The sequence below is a fragment of the Manis pentadactyla genome, chromosome 7 (genome assembly GCF_030020395.1).
Source record: "Manis pentadactyla isolate mManPen7 chromosome 7, mManPen7.hap1, whole genome shotgun sequence".
Taxonomy (NCBI): Eukaryota; Metazoa; Chordata; class Mammalia; order Pholidota; family Manidae; genus Manis; species Manis pentadactyla.
The window spans coordinates 81,674,775-81,691,214 of record NC_080025.1 but is presented as its reverse complement, the minus strand read 5'-3'; the positions used below and the strand labels follow the sequence as shown (position 1 = coordinate 81,691,214).

At 40.9% G+C, this 16,440-nt stretch overlaps 1 protein-coding gene across 7 annotated transcripts in view; it reads left to right on the top strand.

The window, feature by feature from the left end:
* ICA1 (islet cell autoantigen 1) overlaps positions 1–16,440 on the top strand; it is a 128,197-nt gene that overhangs the window by 87,174 nt on the left and 24,583 nt on the right. For all 7 annotated transcript variants that reach the window (XM_036894434.2, XM_036894435.2, XM_036894436.2 and 4 more), the window contains exons 7-9: positions 2,745–2,870; positions 3,960–4,058; positions 15,432–15,526. In XM_036894434.2, coding sequence (XP_036750329.2) covers positions 2,745–2,870; positions 3,960–4,058; positions 15,432–15,526 — 320 coding nt within the window. The remainder of the gene's footprint in view (positions 1–2,744; positions 2,871–3,959; positions 4,059–15,431; positions 15,527–16,440) is intronic.

Genomic DNA, 16,440 nt, shown 5'->3' with positions numbered 1-16,440 from the left:
GCCTTCCTCACAGGTTGGGGGTCAGCTGGCCAAAGGCTGATCTATTGAGACAACTGGGCTGCCCTCCTTATGTCTCTTGTATGCACAAGCCTCTCATACCCCACCAGGCATGACCTCAGGTTGGACTAGGCATCCTCTCATGGCCATCTCAGAGAAACAAGAGAGAAAGTGAAAGCATGCTTACATTTTTTTTTTAAAGCATTTGTTAACATCCCACTGGCCAAAGCAAACTACATGGCCAAGCCAGAGTGAAAGTGAGAGGAGAGCAGTTATAGGGCAGAGGGTAGGAATTCCATAAAGCCATTAGCCAGAGCTTTAATGCCCTCCACCTGCAGGTCTGCTCCCACCCCACTCCACCCCTAGCATTAATCATGCCCTGTTGTGCTACCTCTGCTCCTCACTCTTAGGTCTAGTGTTGTACTTGCATGGTATTATAATATAGTTGCTAACGTGTCTGTCTTCCCTAAAAGATTAGAGACTCCTTATGCTTGTGTACATCCATTCCTAACTGTTAATTGACCACCCACTATGTGTCTTACTGTATTATGACTCCCCACTGCCTAGGACTGGTTCTGACACCAGTGAGGTGCTCACTAAGTATGCATCAAATGTGAGCACACATGAAGGTTCACACCCACATTAACCTTCTCCTTCAGAAGAAAGGATGAGGATGGATGCCTCTCAGGATCACATTGAGGAGGTCTTCTGGGCCTGAGCAATTGCTGCACCAACCAGGACCCTGCAGTGAGGGTCTCAGCTGCTTAAACATCTTCCCCTTCACAGTCTCCCAATTCTGCCCTCAGAACTTGGGCTTTCTCTTTTGTGTCTCCCTTTTCCTCTCAAAGGAAGACAGAAAATCACCAGTGTACCTCACTCTAAACTCATTTTACAGTCAGTGCTCCCAAGTCGTTTATCTAGGCCTTTCCACTCTACCAGTGGGGAATGACCAAGCTCCAGAATTTATTTAAGCTCACAGTGTGGTCAGTTTGAGAGGAACTGGATGGCTTTTATTCTCTGGTTTTCCCAGCTCGGTATACCGAGAATGCAGAGGAATTCTTAGGAAATGTTTTAGAGAACTATAGACACAAGACCCTATTCATATAGGGTATTAATTCTGTCAGTGTGGTATTACATGTACTGCCTCATTATTTTCCAATTCCATAGAACCTACAAGGAAAACTTGTGTTTCTGGGTAGACTCAGCTCTGGGCTTGTTGATTTTCCACAGAACACTCAAGTTGCTTGGGAGGCAGAATAGCATGGCTTTGGAGTCAGGGAGGCTAATCTAGAATGACAGTCCTCCCAGTTAGGTGCTTCCCCAGACAAAGCCCTTTACCCTCAGCAGTCAGAAAGGGTAATAGCAGAGGCTAGGAGAGAAAAGGCTGGCATGTGGGCAGGGACTTGTATTAATGCTTCAGTTGTATCAATTGTGAATTGTATCTATTCTTTCGATCATTAAATTGTTGCAAATGGTAATTGTATCAGTTGTTACTATGGTCATATAATGTCCTATATTTTATAAGCTGTGAATTATAAGCTATATTATTAGTGGTAAAAATTAATATATTTTATATAAAGTAATCTTGCTTATTTTTATTAGAATATGAAATCATCACTTCTAAAACTACTTTAAAGGTTGTACTTTAAAATAATGGTACTCAGGTACTTTACCTTTTGAAGTAGCCTGGAAATTTTCTTCATTTAGTCACCAAATAGGCATTCAGCACCCACTCTGTACCAGGTTGCCAGGTGCTAATCCTATAATGGTGCTCAAGGTAGACCTCGTCCTTGCCCCGCCCCCCAGTAGCCTGTGATAAAAGCTATTGTTTATGCATCAACATTACTCCCAGCTCGCAGTTACCTACCTGGTAACTACAACTGCATGAATTACCTGGGATAAGGTAATATTTGGCTAGCTTTCTCTGCTAAAAATACAAGGTAGTGATGCTCATATTGGAGAAGGGGATATTTTGAATTTACTATTTTTCAAAAAGCTGTATTAAATGTTAAAATCTATTTTATTATCAAGTAATATGTAGAATAGACATTTCTGCATTTTTTCCTTACTTTCACTTCATCTTTGAATCACCGTGTAGCTCAGGGATGAATGGAGGATTGCTTCTGTACATGCTCAGTAATAAAAACACAGCCATTTATCCGTGGGGCTAGCTAGCTTTTTAGGCTGTGTCCTAAGTCCTTTATGTGATATTCTAGATTGTATCTTGGAACAGGAAAAAGGATAATAGTGGACAAGCTGGTGAAACCCGAATAACATCTGCTGTTTAGTTAATAGGATTATATCAGTGTTGGTTTCTTTTATTTTTAGCAAACTTCCATGTTATGTAAGCTGTTAACATTAGGAGAAGCTGAGTGAAGAGTATATGGGGAAGTCAGCTTAAAAGAACTATAGGAAAACTGCAGGACAAAGGTTCTTCCCTTGCTCCCCTGCATGTTTCCCGACTTTTCCACACTATGGTCGGTTGGTGAGTGCCTTGAGCGCAGAGGAGTTTTAATATTCAGTGGAGAAAATTATGATTAGGATAGTTACTTGTCTGTAAAATCATGATATGCAGTATTCTTATTTACGTCCTTTGGAGATAAAGAATGGATCTTCTCACTTGCCTGGAATTTTCAAAGGTGTTCTTTTATATGAAAAAGATAAGCCTGCTATTGGTCTTTTCTCACCCGTAAATTTTAACCACTTAAGACTTGGAGTGGTTCAGAGATTTTCCTTTACTTTCATAGGTACAAACACAAGTACGCCTTGCCAAAAAAAGCTTTGACAAGTTGAAGATGGATGTGTGTCAAAAAGTAGACCTTCTTGGAGCAAGCAGATGCAATCTCTTGTCTCATATGCTAGCAACCTACCAGGTAACAAAATGACGTTTGTTGAAATGAATCAAGACATATTACGAGGCTCATATAAGAGGAAAATGGTGTTTGCAGTTAAAGTGTGGTTTGGGCATTATGAGGTACTGATAGCCTTTCTCATAATTTATTTCCTGTATCTCCCTTATAGGAGACCACATTTTAATCAACCCAAATACTAGCTATTCCCTATATGCACCAATGTGTATTATAGTGTGCCCTTAAAACAGTATTCAGTGTACACATAATCCACTGTTTTACAGCACATACCCTGTGATCTCCCACTCACTGCATTCACCTTGGTGGGTCCTGCCCAAGTGCCTTTGCCCCCCATGTGTGCCTTTCCCAATTCCAGTAGGTTTTCTGCACCAGACTGAGCGCCACATCCTTCAGAAAGCCTCCTCTGAACTCAGCATAGTTGCCTGGACTTCTCATGGCACACTACCTTCCTTATCAAGTAGTCATAATTTAATGAACTTGTTTTTGTCTCTTCATAGCCTTAGAGTTCCTTCAGGATAGCACTTGTATCCATCAGCAGTCCTAGTGAGCACCAACTGAATGGGGAAGCTAAACTGTGGGTATCATAGGGAATATAAAATCATTAAGGCCAGGTTCTCTGTCCTCAGGGAGCTTCAGGTTTAGAAAGGAAGTCAAAGGCAGTAAAGCTGGACTAGGTTTACCCCACCTTGAGGGCAGAGCAGGCTGTGCTAAGTGAATGAGTTTACAAAATCCAGTGAGGTTTTGAAAAGGGAGATGAAGCAGTCAAGGGAAGACAAAAATAGATTGTTAATGTTTAGGCCTGAGTTTTGGAGAGTGAATCAGGTGGGACAAGTGCAAAGAGAATGGAGATGAGAATGTCCCAGGTGCTGGTGCAGCATAAGCCATAAGAAGCAGTTTGGAGGAGCCAAGAGGCATTTTGAGCTGGGCTGAAATACAGACATGAGTAGAGGCATAATGGGCAATAGGGCTGCAGAGGTGAGTGGGCATCTTAGTTTGGAGGACCTTGAAAGCCACAGGCGGCCACACTTCTCTGAGCCCATGACTAGAACTGGACATTCAGAACATTAACAGCTATACTGTCTTTCTTTGCAGACCACTCTGCTTCATTTTTGGGAGAAAACGTCTCATACTATGGCAGCCATCCATGAGAGCTTCAGAGGTTATCAACCATATGAATTCACTACCTTAAAGGTATGAAAGCTAGGGCGGCCAGGAGAAAATCTTAAGAAAAGCAAAGTTTTGTTTATGTTGCAAACAATGTCCACTGCCGCAAGCATCATTATTCCAACAGACTCTAAATGTCCAAGAAGGAACTATGCCCCCAGGAGAGTCTTTTTCACTGCAGCAGTAGTCAATATAGCAGTAAACCACCATAATGTAACAACACAGGCTGGACCTTGGGGTCATGTGACTGGGAGCTGAGTTGTGGTGAACTTGAGCCTAATGATGGGACCTGCTCCCTGAACATGCTTGTTCCATGTTGCTAAAGAGAAGATTATGTAAGTCTAGCACACTCTGTTACTTCTTAATTGTGAAATTCAAAATATGCTCATTTATGAAGGTGTTTTTCTTTCCTCCCTTACTTAAATTTCATTTTATTTTGGAAGTACCATCTGATACAGAATTGGATTTTTCCATAAGACTACAGCAATATTTTCTGATTGAAAAAGCAACATTAAACTCAATGATTTCTCATCTCAAAAGGGATACATGTAAAACGTCTAATTCTCAGTACTGCACCTGGGTGTGGAATCATTTTGCTCCCTGAGGGTTGCTGACGGTGAATGTGGGTTGAGATCAGGAAGTGATTTGGCTTCCAAAAGGGTTTTAAGGATGGCAAGAGAACCCTGGGGGTTTTGTTGCCAGGTCATGTCTTTGGAAGGAGAAGACCAGGAGAAGAACTAGCTAACGTTCGCCTTGAAATTATATGCCCTCTGATTTTCCACGCAGGTTATAAGAATCCCATCACTTTGCTTGACAAACAGGGAAAAGCTTTTGAAATTTTTTGGCCTTAAAACATCTCTTCAATTTTGAGATGTTTATAATGTCACTGCATCTACAAAAGTACTAAGACAGAACCCCTTTAAGACCCTGGCCCTTTAAATGAAGATCCCGAGGGGAAGCTGATAGAGTTTGCTCACATTACGGTGCACGTGCCCTGACTCCAGATAGGACACCTGGCCACGGAGTTTGCTCAGCATAATCCCCGTCAGCCGGTCCCGTGCTCATCCACTGGTGCGTGCTGACAGGCTGAATGAGGCTGAATGGTGAACGGATTCAGTGTGCGCCCTTTTGACTGTCGGCCGACTGTAAGCACTTGAGGGCAAGGGCCTTTCATTGCCTGTGTATCCTCCTCTGCGCAGCCACGTGCTCAGCATACAGTGAACCTCAGCCGTCCTTACCACCGCGGTACTGGTCCTGTTATCGCGGAGGACATTTCTTCCCTGGGACTGACCGCTGCTTCCGGCACCGTGGGAAACAGCTCTGCTGTCCAAGGCAGATTGATTAAAATTATTACAACTCACACCACTCACATTTCCTACACAGGCCTGAGCAGAATCCCATGGCTTACTCTTTGATAAGGCAGAGAGTTTTAGGTTTTAGGACATGAACGTGCATCAGATTTTATTTTATAATAAATACAATTTCAAAGGTTGTCTTTTGAAAGATAACTGTATGTAGAACAAAATGGTCAGGTGGCAGGTGAAATGATGCCTATCCTAGATAAAATTTAAAAGAAGTTAACTCCACCTAACATGATGAATATTCCACCCCTGCTTAAACTCCAGCTATAAAACCACCCAACCCGAACCCCACCGTGCTGTTCCCCTCTGGAGCACGCCCGCACTCCCTCCTTAAGTATGTACTTGCTTTATCAAACCAGTCTTTGATTGTAAAAAAAAAAAAAGTTCTGGTTTGAGTTAATTGCACATAAAGTACTATATGAAATTGAAGTTGTGCCACAAGTATGGAAGAGTCCTTATATGTATCCCTGGCCACCTGTATGCTGAGGAAAATACAGCTTCTTAATTTTTGCCATGATAATTATCCTGCCGAAAGGATCAAGCTGATTATGTTAAAAGATTTCTTTCATAGAGAATTTAGTGCAGAGAATTTTGTGAAAGTTTGATGGCAGTGGTTCAGGACACAGTAGTTACAAATATTTTGTGCAGATTTCTATCCATTGCTTTTTACATCCCGAGCCTTCCTTAAACTATGGTTTAAGTAACAGTTTATGGTTTCATTGTAATATAAACCCAGTAAGAGTAATGCATCTGTTAAGGTGTGATTGTAGTAATACTAAGGATGCTATGTCCAGAAATCCACCAAACTGTTTTCATTACCTCTTGAGAATGCAATTCATCTAGGTTTTTCATGATGACATTATGTTAGAATCTCAAGTTAGTAGCTAATCATTTTATTTATATAAACTTAAACCTATGTAAGAAACTCCTGTTATCACACAGCTCATTATTGCACAGATAGCGACACATTGCACATCGTTATATGCCACAAAGCATGGAAATGGAAGCCATTAGTACCTTAAGTATCGTGATCAAGTGTGAGGCAGTTATTACCTGACTTACCAACCCTTGTGCACTAATATATTTTTTTAAATACATGCCTTATATTTAAAGGATTTTGATTTAATCAAGTCATCTTTCAATATAGCTACTTTTCTTCTGAATGTCACTGTGTATAGATAATGGATATTTTGAAATTTAAATAAATATGTTCACCATTTATTTGTTCTCAGAATTTACCTAAATAAATAGCCCCTTAAATGCCTTTTGGGACTCTGGCTGGGAAAAAAAAAAACAAACACTGTCTTTGGAGAGGTTTGCCAAGCTCTGTTAATGAAAAGCAACCCATTTGTTTTCTTTACTGCAGGTGGTATTCGGAGTGTGTGGGTAATTGTACCACTGCAGCTGTATTTCCTGACTGTTAGTTTTATGCTTGACGAAGGATGGTAATTAATGTGTTAAACACTTGGTGTGTCCTGTTAGGAGGGAAGAGCCCTTGGCTGCAGAATTACAGGGAGATAACTCATACCCCAGCAGTTCAGGTTTTATTTCTAATGAACCCTTCTCTAGAATATATGTATAGTTCTTTTACAAAATAATTTTTTAATCTAAAAGTGAATTGAGGCTCCACCTCATGCAATTTGAAAAATATCCAAGTGACTGTTTAGACATTCTGTGACTATTTTATGTGACAACAGCTATTGCTTTGTCACTCAGATCTGATGTAATTTTATTAATTCTACTTTTATTAACATATTCCTTCATTTTAATTTTATAACAGATTTTTGTAGCACTTTCAATTCATGGAATAGTTGACACTGAAATTTAATATTACAGAAATGTTTAATCTACTTGTAACAGAGCTCGAATAAATACTTATTGATTAATTAAGATGCTATTAAACATATGTGCTTTACATGGGTTACCACTAATGGATTAGCTTTATACTGATTCCAAATCATCTTTCTCATGGTAGAAATTATCAAGTTATGGGGATAGGAATGAAAAATTACTGGCCATATCTTGAAAGCACTGTCAGTTTTTTAGAGAAAGTAATGTAGACTGTGAGTTTAAAGCATTAAAAAAAGAAAAACTAATGAAATGCTGTCTGTAGAAAAGCTATACCCCATCTTAAATTACCAGCCTCAGATGTGGTCATGTTTGCTTCATCCTTCCAGGATGTCATTTACTTACACATTTCCCCACAGATCCAGAACAGGCGTGGGGAGTGGCAGGGAGCCCTCAGGAGTCAAGTCACTTCTCCCTGGAAAATGTAAAATTCTGTTGGTATCAGTGGCATTCTCTCCCCTGTCTGGCATGTGGGTTGAGTTAGATGTCTTTATAGGGAAGTGAATGTTAGACCCTTTGAAGAAGTGAAAACACTCAATGGGAGCTGGTTAAGTGAAGGCATGTCCTTTTGCATTTGTATTTTTAAAGAGGTCAGAATGCCAGTTTAATGAAAATGTCTGGTAGAAAGTAGGTTCTGTGACATGGCCTATTCCAATGTTTTCGGAAGGAAAGCCAGATTTTTTTACTCTGGAACAAAGTTTGTAAGAGTACAAGCTCTGCAGCAATCCAGCCTGGTTTTAAATTAGGCTCTGCCACCTTCCAGCTGTGTGGTGGTGGTGGTGGCAGTCAGAGTGGAAGCTCTAGTGGTGGCACCGGTAGCCCCATGGTGGAGGTAATGGGATGGACTTACCAAGAACTCTGTAATAGACCCAGAAGACAGCCATTGTCAGTATTGATACAGAAGGGTTTGCTGAGGTTGCCAGGTTGTGCAGTCTAGCTTGAGTGACTTTCTTACTTACCTTTTCACCCTAGATGCAGTCAGTTTCACAGGAAAGGCTGTGAATGGCAGTGGCACAGGAGGTCTTGCAGAGCTTTCCCAGGATAATGCAACCCACCCACTCACTGACTCCCACAGTGCTGTGGCAGCTCCATTCCCAATCAGCCCCGCAGGCACTGGTCTGGTCTCATGTAATTCCCACAGGGATGGGAGGGGGCTGGACAGGCCTACAGGCAAAAAAGGCAGGAGAGCCCCCTCACCTACAGCAGGGCTAAGTCTAAAACATGTCCTTGGGCTTTGCGACTGGCTCTTGCTTTGTGCCAGTATTTTAACTGTAAGGAAGCCTGAATTTGAAAACCTGTCCCTGAGCATGTTCAAAAATAACCATCCAAATAGATGTGCCAACGTTCCCTCCTTTCTCTCCTGGGATCTAAGACTTAGCACTGTTATATGGAACATCATTCTGAAGACTGAAATGCAATTTGCTTTCACAGTTCAAAAAAACATCCTTTTCTAAATTTTGTTTTTCTCTAATTCGTATGCCTAACAGCCTTCTTCCACCCACCTCCACATTTCTCAGTTAATCACTTGAACATTTACCGACAAGCCACATGGCTCTGTAGTTACTTGCTTTGAAAATAAAGCCATAATAGTTTTTATGAAAATTGGGTAAATATCTCCGCAATGCTATTTTAGTTGCCAGTCCCAACATGGCAATTACTCAGGGCGAGCATCCAGAATATCCTTTTAGACTTTCAAGTTTTCTCTCTGTCATTATTTTACACAGCATTTAAATGAATGATTTTTTTTCCCAAGTTGCTCCAGGTCAGATCATTGTAAACAGCAAATTGGGATGCATCCGGGTCACTGGGAAGGGAGCGGGTAGTGGGGCTGGCCGTGGCCACCACGGAAATCTGAGGTAGACAAGCCAGAGTATGGCTGAGTGTCAGTTCGTCCATCCCTTATGATGACTGGCGTTTGTTCTTCCAGGCAGCTGGCAGCTCAGGCCCCCCTGTCAGCAGCAAGGTTCTCATCCTCTACCTGTTCTCATCCCTCTACTCCTCCTGGAGGAGAAAGGAAAGACTATTACCATTGTGTGGGTGGTTACAGGCACTCTGCTAAGGATGAGATCGAAATAATGGCTCTGAGAATTGTCACAGAATGCATGACTCTAATTTTGCAAGGCTGGGTATTATAATCAGCAGTATGGTCAGGTTCAGCATTGACAGAGAGAAAGTGCATATATTTTTGTTAATCCTCAAAATGACCTTGGGACATTGGGTATACTTGTTCCTGATCCCATGTTTCAAACAAGGAAACTGAAGCTCAGAAAGGCTTAGTGACCCAGGGCCCAAGGCCACATGCCCAGCACTGGCAGAGCTGGAAACAGAAGCCCTTGTGCTTTGTCCACTCTGCCAGGGGGCATTTCTTCCAGGTGGCACTTCTGGCCATAAGGCAGGAGAGCAGGAGAAGGCAGAAGTGCCACTTTAAGAAGCTGCAGACTTTCAATTAAAAATAACCTTTTGAAGAGTTTGCTTGTAAGCAAAAATATCATGTATATAAGTAAGTCCCTCAGATACGTAGGAACATAACAACCCTTCCTTTAGAATCTGGGATGAACATTTCTCGATCTCCTTGGCATTTCATATGAAGTGGAAGTTCAGTGAATGTTCTTGGCTTGGCTGTTCAATACTGTTTCTTAGCTAGTTGTGGAATTTTAAAGACCTAGGTTCCAATATTTCTTCTACCTGTTAGTGTTTAAGTGGCCTGAAGCAAGTTATTTCACCTCTCTGAGTTTCCATTTCCCTGTCAGGAGAGCAGAAATACAGTATTAATCTGAGTTTGATGAGATGTGTAAACCATGGAGTACAGTACCTAACACGAGATGAGCCCTTAAGGCATCTAATTCATTGTAGATCTTAAAAGCCATTGATAAGAAAGCACATTTGGGTTGCTTACAGTGAGTTTGGTACTGGGCTGAAGCATTATCTCAGTGAATCCTCACAATGTCCCAAGAAGGGTATATTTGTCATTAGCTTCATTGTTCTGATAGGCAAACAGAGGCCCCCAAGGGGTGAAGACCCTTTCCATGTCACAGCACCACTTGATTTTCAAAGTCCAGTTCTTTCCTGTACACTGTGGTGCCTTCCCAGTACCAATTTTCCATCTTATTTTAAAGAATAAGATCACATATCTTGTTCTTGATCATGTATTTTTCTGTTATTTCACTCTTTAACTTTTTTGTTCTACAGTATAATTCAAGAATACCTTCTGGTCCTAGATAAGTAATGTGCTTTATATAATAGATGTCTTTATAAATGTGTAACTTCATGGGGGGGGAGGACATGTGTGCTGAACATCCATGAATTGTGAGGCTCATATCCAACATCAGTCCTCAGCTTTTTATTCCTCACATGCTACCAATTATCTAAACATCAACATACACACACCCAAGTGAGTTCAGCATCTTTGAACCATGCCTCACTGTTTTGGACACTTGTATTTCCTTTTATATACAATTATTTGGCACCTACATATAAATGCAGTGTAATTAATGGGGAGAAGTAAAAGAAAATTAAATGTCTTAAAGATTAGAGAAAGCGCTACCCAGTTGTCAAAGTTAAACATTAGATTTAGGTCATTATATTGGGGCTGGCTGCTGGCCTTTTGTCTGTGAAATTTGTTTTGCTGAGTTGTTTTGCTTTTATTCAGATGAATGTTGCCCTTTTATTTTCCTAATATAGGAAGTAGTAACTCCCATTATTATATTAAGCTGTTTCCTTTCTAAGACACTTTTGCAAGCTCTGTCTCGGTGTTTCCTCTGTCACACTGATCTTACATAGTGTGTGTGTGCTTCCTGAAATCATTTATGCATTGATGGAAACTATTAGCATGTCAGTGCAGGCTTAACAAAGAAAGGTTACTTAGTTTAAAAACATTCTTTCCTCCATGTAAAACCTCCCTTAAACGATGCCATATTGCTGCTAATGCACAGTGATTTTCACCAGCAATTTTAATGAAGGGTCTAGTGGGTTTGGCATATAGAAACAGAATGCTGTGACATTTCATTTCTGGATGTGGACTTGAATGTGGCTTCCATAAACTGGTGATTCAAAATGGTTCCATCTGGTGGGTGCCTCATCTGTACAGTCAGCCAGCCCACCTTATTAGATTCATTTTGCCTAAGCAGGTGTTCATGTCACATGGAAAATGCTGTCACCTGTGACTTTTATGGATGCTACAATGTTAAGCATTTTCGGCTGAGTTGTGGACTTTAAAATAATCTGAAGAATAATTCACCTTCATCCTGGCCCCCAAGTTGGGCCTTTTAATAAAACCTTGTGGAGAGTGGTCCACTGTGTAGAATATCCTGTATCTGACAGTCACACCCAGGGACTAATTTTGAGGGAGGAAAGGGGAAATGATTTGTCCTCCATGATGTTTCAAAGCTCCTCGAAGCCTCTTACGTCTTCAGTGTACAATCTACAGTGTGTACCGTCTTTGTAAGAAACAAGTTCCAGATGTGTCATGCTGCTTCTTTTCCCTGCTATATAGAGGAGTATTTAGCTTTGTTTAATCTAAAGCTCTTACTTCAGGAGATGCCCCTTAAAAATGTTCTAATTTGATTGTGCTGATGGTTGTGCAACTTTATGACTATATTGAAAACCATTGAATTGTACACTTTAAATGGGTAAATTCTGTGGTATGTCAACTATATCTCAGTAAAGCTGGTGTGTGCTCAAAATTCTAATATTTAATAAGCAAGCCCATGTACTCAATATTAATTTTGCTTGTGATTTTATAAACCTTTTCATATTACTCCCCTGAAGCTTTGAATTTCCTATCTAAAGAGCTCTAATTTTTGCAGTTAACCTTATGTACAGTAATTTATCAACCAAGAAGTACATATTTAGCACCTCTCTTGAACGGCAACAGCCAAATTGTTACAGGGACAATGGTAATAGTAGGAAGAGAAGAGCACTTGTCACTGGAATTATTATTAATAAAGTAAAGTAGCAACAGAAATTGCATCCATTCTGTTGTTGAAGCACAATAGTGACTAAACTTGATTGTGGTGATGAAGAGCTGACAATTGAGTCCCTGCTAATGGCCCAAAGGGGGAAAGGGGTGAGAGAAGGAAGGAGTGGTTTATATTACAAAGGGATTGTCTGAGAGCTGCTTGAGTGTGGTTTTGAGGGGAGGTCAGGCTGGAGACAGAAGGGATGATAACCAGGGAGCTGTCAAGGACATCTCAGGGGCTTGGGCAAGCGCAGTGGCAGCTAGACAGGGCTGGCTGAGAACAGGCATGTTCTGGCCCTGCCTAGTGTGGATTGATAAGAAGGAAATGGAATGAGAAGATAATAGAGCAAACCAGGAGGCCAGAACCAGTGTCACAGAATCAGAAACAGAGCCTTGGAGCCACAGGAACCTCAGCTGAAAATGCTGGAACGTGTGTGTGTGTGTGTGTGTGTGTGTGTGTGTGTGTGTGTGTGTGTGTGTGTGTGTGTGTGTGTGTGTGTGTGTGTGTGTGTGTGTGTGTGTGTGTGTGTGGAACGTTGTGTGTGTGTGTGTGTGTGTGTGTGTGTGTGAATGCTGTGATTGGCAGATCTGTTGAAAAGAGTAAGTCCTTGACATCTGTTGAACTCTTCCTTTCGGTTGCACATTTCTAATACACACACACATGTGCCCAGGTTTTACCAGATTTAAAAAAAAAAATATGGACTACAGTCCATATTCCAAATTGCCTATTTGTTCCAATATTGTCCTTTTCATAGCAATTGCTCCCTCCTGCTGAGGATTCCATTCTGTGCCATGCATTAGAGAGATTAAAAAGCAAAAGAATATGAATAATAGTGAGGGATATGGATATAAAGGAATATATTCTCCCAGTGTGGACCCCTGTTGAGCTCTTTATCCCAGTCTCATAAGACTTGACCTCTTGTTCCCTAGCCTGCAGGCCAGTGGCATACTTTCTGTGGCTCCAGCAAGCCAAGCTATTCCCACCTTTAGGCCTTTGTATTCGGGGTCCCCTCTTCTCGCTGAGCTGCACGAGGCTGGCTCCTTCACATCATTTAACTCTCAGCTGGATGGCAGACACTCCTCCTGTCAGCCGAAGTAATGACCCCATTACTTCCTAGCCCCCCAATTTAATTATCTACCTAGGCCTATCACTAGCTGATAATTTTGTCTGTTTTGTTTGCCAACTTATCTCCAGCATCCAAAATCACATCTGGCACTTAGTAGGTGCTCAAAACCTATTTGTTGCCTGAGTATACTTTTCTAAATGTCCAGAAATGGGGAGTCATTAAAATGGGTAGCAAAGCCTTGTGATGGATGTGGTTTATGCAAGAAAATGCTTGAAAACTCCAATCTGGGGACATATTTTCAATGAGAAAATCTTGGCCTTATATTAGAATAGTGGCAAATGAGTGTACATATATTCGTTCAATGAATGTACATGTTTTAAATCAATATTAAATGTTTAAGATGTATAAAATTTTAAAAATATTCTCTAATAGTGTTTCTTATTATGAAATACCTACACAGATTATATTGGATAAGAGATCATCTAATGTCTATAAAAATATAGATATGTATGTGTGTGTATATATATGTATGTGATATATACACAAACACACACACAAAATAATTCCAGTTATAGTATGAGTATAAAAAACAGCAAATATATGAAAATAACATTATTTTAGGAAAATAGAATTGTAATTTTTCCTTTTTGAATTTTCCAAGCATTCTATATATGGTTCTATTATATTTTTAATTCTAAAAATATTTTTAAGAGATAATACAGAATAGATATGATCAAATATTACTAAGACTGTAAATGCAGTTTGGAGATAGAAGGACTTTCTTGAATTTGGTGTGCTTAGTGGACAAAGCTTTATGGAAAATAGTAGTAATTGATCTGGACTTCACAAAGACTGATAGCACTTCTAAGGGTGGATAGAAAGAGCTTTTCTGGTTAAAGCAGCAGAATGAATAAAGATAGGAAGTAAGCAACTGCCACACAGGAGACCATGAGGAAACAGACCTAACTGAAGGGAAAACTCACATGGGGCAGTTAGTGGAAAGCAACCCGGGACAGTAAGACAGGATCACATTTTAGAAGATCTTTCCAGTCAGGCAGAGAGGTTTAGACTAGAAGTGGAAAAAGAGAAAGAACTGCTATGGTTCTTGAGAAAAAGGAGAACATGGTGGCCTGGGCGTTTGAGGAAAAGTGCTCTGTTAGGGAGTGAGACAGAGCTGACAGGAGGGGTGCCACCAGGGTCCATCCCAGCTCAGGCCTCCAGAGAGTCTCCATGCAGCCCTCCAGTCAGTCATCACACGTCAGTCAGAGCTGGTGTGAAACCTGATCACCTCGGTGCGTGTGTCCTAGAGAAGTGAAAGATGGGAAGAAGGAAGGGAGGAGAAGGGACCAAAGGTGGAGTGTAACAGTTCTGAGAATAAAAGCAGGATGGGTATCTTAAAATGGCTCTTTTGTATTTGTAAGTTTGCGTTTTAGTTAAGGCCAGAAAATCATTTTGTGTAAGCCATGATTCAGTTGGTATAGAAATGTCTTTGCTTTTTCAGGCTTTGTCATGGGTATAACGGTTTCCAGGCACTTGCTTTTTAAAAAGTCTGTCTTTAAGTATTTGTTAAATCTTGAGAACAGTAACTGCAAGAAATTTTGTGCCATAAAAAGACTCTAACCCGTTTTTAATCTACAAAGATTAGGATGCACCTGCTCTGTCTGCTTGTGGGAGTTAACTTGTCAGAATATGCTAAGCCACTATTTAGGTTTGTATTTTTAAAGGTTTTGTTTTCTCTTGTTTTTTAAAAGCTGTTTTTAGATAGGAAAATAGCAAACAAAATTAAAAATAAAATGAAACTGTCTCATCTCTGGGGGGAGGGAAAGCTCCTCTGTCAGTGAGTGGGCTGCAAGCAGAACAGAATGTTTATCTTAGCTGCATGTGAAAGATGGAAAATAGTTAGCAATAGCCAAAAGGCTTTCTTTTGAATAACTTATCACAAAAGGGAAAATATAAGTTTAGTGACAAAACAACTTTCCTTTATAGGCCAGTCTTTCTTGGCTGTGTCTAAGAACATATAAAATTCCATTTCTGTCCCCTTGATTAGTTCAGCATACCTCCCCAAGCCTCCAGGTCAAGCTTCAGTGGCTGGGACTAGTGGTGGTTGAATTCTTTATTGATAATCCATCCTTCTCTTTTGTTTTTCCTTCTCACCATCATGATGAAGAGCTTACAAGATCCAATGAAAAAACTGGTCGAAAATGAGGAAAGGAAGATCTCCCAACAGGAGAGTGCTGAGGCCGCCACAGAGCCGAGTCAGCAGTGAGTCCCTTCGCACAGCTAAGGGCAGTGCAGTCCTCACAGAGCAAGTCTGCTGGGGCCACAGACACGGTCATTCTTTACTTCCACGCTCCCCAGAGTAGATGTATTGAAATGGAGGCCAAACTTCCCTGCACGTATTCCCATGGGCCAGGACTCACTGTCCCAATCAGAGACTCATTTCTGGGGTCTTAGGATGGGGTCCACTTGTGAGGAGTTCCCTGGGTCAAGAAAGGGCAAATGTCCGCAGTGCTCCCCGGCGCTCTCCTGTGGCCTCAGCCCCAGCCACCCACTCTTTTTGTGTTCCTGGACTTCTGGTCCTTTATCACCATCATTTACAAGATCCTGTCCTAGGTAGGAAATCCCCCCCGGCTTTTCTCCTATAGGAGGAAATAAGCAGTAACATTGCCTCAGAACGCATATAGAGCTAAGGTGTTCTCAAACAAAGTGTTGGGTTTTGACATTTTGTTCTCTACTATTCAGACTTTGTTTTCTCCTCTGTGAAGCAGAGAGTCGCTTTGAGTGCAGGAAGTGACTCCTCCATCCTCATTTCTTGCCTCTTTACCAAAAAGGCACCTCCAGTCAATCAATACTGAGATGAACATTCAACATTTGTGATGCATGATTCCTAATCTAGTACTGCAAAGAGGAGGTTGAAATGTGAATCTGTGTCTTTTTCTGTTGAGATGTCAGCTTGCATCCTGAACTGGCTGACCTAGGAAAGCAAAACCTTACCTCCATTTGCTATTCCTTTTCCATACCAAAAAGTTTAGATGATAATCTTGTGGTACAACAGGCTTATGTTTTTACTGTGTGTCTAAATAAAGCTTCACAGATGTATTTTTTTTGTCCCACAGAAATATTTGCTGCCAATATTAGCCCTTTTTAATTTTAAAGCAAATGCTAGAAAATGTCTG